Genomic DNA, 7,726 nt, shown 5'->3' with positions numbered 1-7,726 from the left:
GGCAGAGAGTCAGGCAGAGAGAGAGGGGGAAGCAGGTTCCCTGCTGAGCAGAGAGCCTGATGTGAGGCTCGATCCCAGGACCCCGAGTTCATGACCTGAGCCAAAGGCAGAGGCTTAACCTGTGAGCCACCCAGGCGCCCCTCAAATATAATTTTCTATAAAGAATACCAATGTGATTATTTTTATTGATGATTATTATGCCTTTTCTAATGGATTTATCCTTCCTTCTTTGTTTTTCCCCTAGGACCACTGAGGTTCCTATCCCAGACAGAATCTGTCACAGCTTTCATGGGAGACACAGTGCTACTCAAGTGTGAAGTCATCGGGGAACCTATGCCAACAATACACTGGCAAAAAAACCAACAAGACCTGACTTCTATCCCAGGAGACTCCCGAGTGGTAGTCTTGCCCTCTGGAGCCTTGCAGATCAGCCGACTTCAACCAGGGGACATTGGAATCTATCGATGCTTAGCTCGGAATCCAGCCAGCTCAAGAACAGGAAATGAAGCCGAAGTCAGAATTCTGTCAGGTATGGCTGTGCTCTTGATTTTCTTAAGAATTATATTCTTTGAAAAAAAAAAAAAAAAAAAAAGAATTATATTCTTTGGAGTCATTTGAACAACAATTTTCCCTTTAACAAATGCTTTGTAATTGGTTTTAAGTTCTGGGGTTTTGCTTTACATTTTTTTGTTGTTGTTGTTTCTATCTAAATGAGACATTAGATGAGGGTAAGCCAAAAGCTTTCCATATTCTTCCCAGTCTTGTAGCTTAAGTTTCCGGAGAAATATGTATTTTCTTTATGTCTGACTTTATTCATGGATGCATTCACTCATCCCATTAATACACAATGAGCGCTTCTTTGTGTAAAGCTCACTGCTAAGCATCATTCATGTATTACTTTATTTTCCCCTGATAACATTCTAAGAAGCTGTGAATATTATCCCCATTTTCAAAGGATGGAAGTGAGGCTCTGCAAGGTTAAGAACGTTCCCCAGGTTAATACTGAACATTCATTTACTCACCAATTCATATACTCATTTCTGAGAAACACTGTGCTATGTACAGGGATGTAGCAATGATTAAGACTGACCCAGAACCTGGTTTGTTAGAGTTCTGGGTGAACATGGGCATGTAAATCATTACAATATAGTGGGACTGATACTATGATAAGGAAAGTTGTTTTCCTCTATCTTAATCTTCCTTTCTCTTCTGGCAAATCTAAGACTCTGGGCTCCTTTTCCTCTCCTAAATGACCAGAGGTCAGACCAGAGATTTTCTAACAACTCTTCTCTTGCAATAACTGCTATGATCTTCTATGTAATATCTACTTTCTCATTTAGTTGCACTTGGAGGGTTTAGAAAGACTCACTTGTGAGAATCACAAAGAACACACACACTTGAGTAGTTGGGACAGACCCCCATCAAAGCATTGATGTTGGCTTTTGTCTCCACGTGCTGCGTGTAGTTATCACAAGTCCTTCGCTAGGTAGAGGGTAACATTCCTAAGTCTCTTCAAAAGTAAACTGGCAGTTTGAACATTTCCAGGTACTTTGATGAGGACATTTTGAAGCCTCTTTTAATTCTTTTGTATGCTCTCTCCTCCATCAGTCACAGGGTTACTGATTTAAATGTGTCAGTGATCATCAGCACCACTGTTTCCTTCCATCCACTAGGCAGTGACAGATGCAAATGTAGCATTTATTCCCAACACATGCATGCATTTATTTAGGCATCCATTAGATACACAAAAATTTTAAATATTTATATTCATATGTCCTTAATAATGCATCTAAGTCAATCAGATGGGAAGCCTAGGAAAGCCACATAGCAAATTGGCAAGACTATGTTAGCCCATCTTACTATGACTGAAAGGTATGTTTTCCAGAGGTATTAAGGGATAAAGTTCGACTAATCAAATATTAAATCTGAAATAGAAAGTTTTGAAAGACACAGAGACATAAACATCAAATCACCATTTACATTTATTCACCTTGTAAGACACATTTGCATTATAATCTGTGGAGAGTTTATTTAAAGCCAAATTTCATATTATTAATTTGGATAAAATCAAGGATATGTCAGAGTACTTTGGAAGTATACGGGTATTTTTTTATCTGAATGGAAATGGAAATTTTTTGAAGTTATTACAGCTAATGAGAAATTTTCTTGATGTTCTACAAATTCAAATATAAACTTTAAAAAGAACTTATGAGGTGAGGTAATAAACACACACACACTCACACACATTATTGTCATACTTGCTTAAGCCTCTTTTCTATGCTACTGATCATGTAAAGTATCTGCTGAAGGAGCATATGTTTGTCCAATTTATCACTGAGTTTACAAGTTGTTTTAGAGGTTAAATACACAAATCCACAAGTACAAAATTGAGTGAGAGAATGAGTGGATGGATGGATGGTCAATTCCAGTTTCTTTTAATTGCCATTTATGATGTTCTCATTTTTAAAATCTTGCTAATCCTTTCTGAATCGATATCTGTTTTCTCTAAGTACCAATATGAGGAAGTAATAAATTACATAGAGAGATGATCCACTCTGTATTCTAATGCTTATTTAATCACATAAGATGGAATTAGTTAAAATAGGAAACCATTAAATTTATAAGTATTAAAGTGGTATCTGAATAGTCACCATTCTTTAAAAAAAATGTATTCTTCTTCATGGTCATTTAAGTACTATCTTGATTGATGATATCTGTTTTTGTGTTAGTTTGAAACATAAATGCTAATGTGTGTAGAAAGTTATCTAGTACTAATTAATATATAATTTGATGTTCTTATTGAAGTTTATGTAAAGTAAAAGTTGTCCCGTTTATATATTAAGTGCTTGATATCACCAAGTAACTGAAATCCATTAAATTCAAATTTTAAGAATCAAATAGTTGTTTTGAAATGGTGCTATTCAGTGAGCAATTTCAGTTTATTTACTAAATAAATGAATACATCATTCAACAAACCTTTGAGTGAATTTTATATACCTGCCATCATGCTGATTCCTAGGAATCCAAACTTGAGAGACTGTGCCCTAAAACAGCAATAACGTAGTGGGGAAAACACGGGGCGCCTGGGTGGCTCGTAGGTTAAGCGTCTGCCTTCAACTCAGATCATGATCCCAGGGTTCTGGGATTGAGCCCTGTATCAGGCTCCCTGGTCAGTGGGGAGCCTGCTTCTCCCTCTCCCTTTGCTTACTGCTCCCCCTGCTTGTGCTTATTTCTTATTGTCTGTCAAATAAAAAAATAAAATCTTAAAAAAACCAACCAAACAAACAAACAAAAAACCCAACAGACAAAGAAAGTGGACCATGCTGTGAAGGAAGAAGTGTAGTGGCATCCCCTCACGGAGAAATGCCAGGTGCCAGTTTTGAAAGGCAAGGAAGTGTACCCCAGGTCAGAAGAGCAGCATCAGCACAGCATAGAGAAAGGAGACATCATAGCTTTTCAGGGGACCTGCACTTAGTCGGTTTTTTGTTTTTTTTTAGTTTATTTTTTTATTAACATATAATGTATTATGTGTTTCAGGGGTACAGGTCTGTGAATCATCAGTCTTACACAATTCACAGCACTCACCATAGCACATATACTCCCCAATGTCCATCACCCCCCACCCTATCCCTTCCCTCCATTCTCCCTCCACCCCCAGCAGCGCTCAGTTTGTTTCTGAGATTAAGAGTTTCTTATGGTTTATCTACCTCCCTGGTCCCATCTTGTTTCATTTTTCCTTCCCTTCCCCCCACAAACCCCCACCCTGCCTCTCAAATTCCTCATATCAGAGAGATCATATGATAATTGTCTTTCTTTGATAGACTTATTTCACTTAGCATAATAAACTCTAGTTCTATCCACATTATACATATGTATATATATACACACACACACGTGTATCTATATACATATATACGTATATACATATATGTATATACATGTATATGTATATATGTATACACATATGTATATATGTATATGTATATGCATATGTATATACACATATGTGTATACATATATACATATACATATACATATATACATATGTATATACATATGTGTATACATATATACATATACATATACATATGTATATACATATATGTATATACATATATATGTATATAGATACACATATGTGTGTGTGTGTATATATATATATGATATTATATATAATCTTTATCCATTCACTTGTTGATGGACGTATAGGTTCTTTCCATAGTTTGGCTATTGTGGACATTGCTGCTATAAACATTCAGGTGCATGTGCCCCTTTGGATCACTACATTTGTATCTTTAGGTAGATACCCAGTATGTACTTAGTCTTTTTAACAAGGTCATAGGGCACAGGAAGTATTGGAGGGGACCAGCTGGAGGTAAGGAAGATAAACTGAAGGGAGGGAGATAAGGTAGAATGTGTGGCATTAACCTGGAGAGAACTGACCCATGGTGGTTTCAGACGGGATTCAGAAATGAAGATGAGGGAAGAGATCTTCATTAAGGATAAGTCTTGGAAACACATCACATAAGGCATATGAGGGAAAGGGTGGAATCCAGGCTCAGTAAAATGAGGCAGTGGCATATTTCTCTGAGATTGGGCGTGGAATAGTGCTGCTACTGTGTTCAAAATAAATTGCAAACTTTTAGATGTGATACTTGCTTAAGATTTCCTCATAACAGGGGCACCTGTGTGGCTCAGTGAGTTAAAGCCTCTGCCTTTGGCTCAGGTCATGATCCCAGAGTCCTGGGATCGAGCCCCGCATCGGGCTCTCTGCTCAGCAGGGAGCCTGCTTCCCCCTCTCTCTCTGCCTACTTGTGATCTCTCTCTGTCAAATAAATAAATAAAATCTTAAAAAAAAAAAAAAGATTTCCTCATAACATTTTATATTTTCCAGATTAAATGTATAATTCATTCAAAGGTAGGGAAATCAGTAACTAATTTAATTTGACTGATGTTTTAAGACAGAAATTGAATTCTTGCTTATTAGGAATTGTATGTTTTTAACAGAGTAAGCTAGTATTAAATTGTCGCAAAGGGTTTTTTTGGGGGAAATATTGATAGTACAACACTAAGTAAGGTGGGGATGGTTTGAAGTATTTTGTTGCACGTGATGGGGAATGTATGAGGTATTGTGGGGCCCCTGGGATTGTCAGGTTCGCTTTATTCAGTTCTCATGACATCTGAGTGCCAAGCAGTAGAGTGAACTGCTGAATTATAAATCTGCTTTGGGCACTAGGTTGACTAAAATAACTGGCCCATCCACTGAAACTCTCATTTCAGTTTTCTTAATGGCCTAATTGAATTGATCAATTGGTAATTCAATCTATTGTGCATTCGATTAACTGCAATTAAATGACTCTGGGTCCTGGATAGACCTGAACTCTAAATATCTGTATAATTTAGAAGCATTGGTTTTTAATGGAATCAATTGGACTAAAAGTATATTTTGAATGATTTTTCTCTATAATATTTATTTTTATTGAAAGGCATTTTAACAGAAACATTTCAAAAATCATATTATTTAAAGGAAAACTATCTTATTTAGTTTTAAAGCAAACAGTTTCAGAATTGTGTCCATGACCTAGAATTTATTATTGATGGGTACATAAAACTATTTAGTTTGACTAAGTATTATTTATATTATAAAATTAATTACATTTTGTTTTGTTTTATAATTTTTGCAGAATAATAGTTCGTAGGAAAAAACAAAGAAGACACATTCTTTGTTTTGAAATTAACCATTGAGCCGGACAATTCACTTATGTAGCCATATGAATAACATAAGTCAGGGAATGGTATTTCAGGTAAACATCTAGTTCCAAATCAGCACAGATAAGCAATAAGTCAGTTCTAGGTGGAAAACTTCCAGACTCCTTGTAGAGATGATTCCTTTGCCAGATATTCAGGAGATAACCATTTGTAGAATGATAGCAGATGATAAATCTGGAACAAGAAGTTGAACCTGTTTTATGGAGAATCTTGTATCCCATGTCTAGGAATTTAGGGTTAATTCTGTTCACTTTATTGATGGCTGGGAATCCTTGAAATTTTTTGAATAAGATATATCATGATATAAACATACACACAGAAAAACAGAAATAAGGAAGTAAAGAGCAAATCAGATTAATGTATTACTGATATTTTTGTATCATTCTTAATGTTTTTCACTGTATTAAAGGATTTTTCCATAGTTTGCTGCTGCTGCTTTTTTTTGTTTGTTTGTTTAGTTTTGAGTAAAACTATTTCTTATGCCAGGCTATAAACAGAACACTGTTAACCTTTCATAGATCTAAGTTGGATAAAATGGTTTCCTCTGCTTCTTTCTTATATGTACATACAAAAGAATGAAATATAAGACTATATTATATTTGAACCAAGTGAAGTCCATGTTTCCTAAATATATCAGACTTAATTCAGACTGCATGAAGGAGTCAGTATATGGACGACCACATTCCATTTCATATTGAGTTAATATTGTTCTATTGAGTTATTATTATAATAAGTTGCTATAAACATGGAGTATGACACCAGACTAAGTATAAATCTCAGTCATACCACGTACTAGTGGTGCAATTTAGGGCAGGTTACTTAATCTAAATCTTTATTTATTTTGCAAAATGTAGAGAGTAATGTCACATATTTCTTAGGGTGGTCATGAGGTTTTAACTTAACAGGCCAAATACAATTTCTGGAATTGCTAAGTCCTTAGTAACTATTATAATTACTTTCATATTTTAGAAGTTCCAGTCTTAAATAATTTGATTCTCATGTCAAGATTATTTATCTGAGAGTAAATTAGCTGATTTTGATTCTGGATATCTAAGTGTTCATTTGTTTAGTGGTAGTTATATATATATATTATGCTATTTACCCACAATACTGTGTTTCTGCTTTTGCTTTTCATATCTATTAAAAGGCAGAGTATACTCACCTATTTCTTCTCCAGTAGTGCATTGCTACATAGTTTCACCCTAAAGTTTACATCAACATCATTTTGTTTGTTAGACAAAATTTTGTAAAAGACACTGGCTTAGAAATAAGGGTATTCTGGTATTTTATCTTTATTAGCAATTAACGATTCACTGAATCTTCTAAAATCCTTACTTTCCTTATCTGTTAAGAGAAGAGGTTGGCCTAGAACAGGCTTTCCAAATTTTCTCACTACCAGGGCTCTCATTTATTATTTTATTCCAGATTCACCTCCAACTGCACTTTTGTAATCGCAGTGCTTAAGAGTCCAAGTTTGTTAGACAAACTCTAATTATTAAAAACTAGGGACACCTGTGTTGTTCAGTCAGTTGAGCTCAGGTCATGATCTCATGGTCGTGAGATCGAGCTCCACTGGGTTTGGAGCCTGATTAAGATTCTTGCTATGAAAAAAAAAAAATTCTCTGTCTTCCTCTCTCTCTACCTCCCCACCCAGCTCTCTCAAATAAATTAGTTAATTAATTAACTGATTAATTATTTATATTGGGGGTTCCTGGATCCCTCAGTCAGTTGAACAGCCGAGCTTGATTTCAGCTCCGGTCATGATCTCAGGGTCCTGAGATTGAGCCCCACATCAGGCTCCACACTCAACAGGGAGTCTGCTTGAGGCTTCCTCTCCCTCCCTCTCCCTCTTCCCCTCCCTCCACTAGCTCTCTCCTCTCTCTCAAATAAATAAATCTTAAAAAAACTCCACAAAAACAGAACTTAATACCATGCTAACATATAATCAATCATTAGG

At 35.7% G+C, this 7,726-nt stretch overlaps 1 protein-coding gene across 1 annotated transcript in view; it reads left to right on the top strand.

Annotated features, from left to right (window-relative positions):
• DCC (DCC netrin 1 receptor) overlaps positions 1 to 7,726 on the top strand; it is a gene marked incomplete at both ends in the record, with an annotated part of 1,141,350 nt that overhangs the window by 526,685 nt on the left and 606,939 nt on the right. Inside the window, one exon of the mRNA XM_080821994.1 lies at positions 245 to 529. Within this exon, the coding sequence (XP_080678120.1) occupies positions 245 to 529 (285 nt within the window). The remainder of the gene's footprint in view (positions 1 to 244; positions 530 to 7,726) is intronic.

The sequence above is a fragment of the Martes martes genome, assembly GCF_963455335.1.
Source record: "Martes martes genome assembly, chromosome: 13".
Lineage (NCBI taxonomy): Eukaryota > Metazoa > Chordata > Mammalia > Carnivora > Mustelidae > Martes > Martes martes.
The sequence above is the reverse complement of the archived record's forward strand: the minus strand, read 5'-3'. Positions and strand labels throughout refer to the sequence as shown.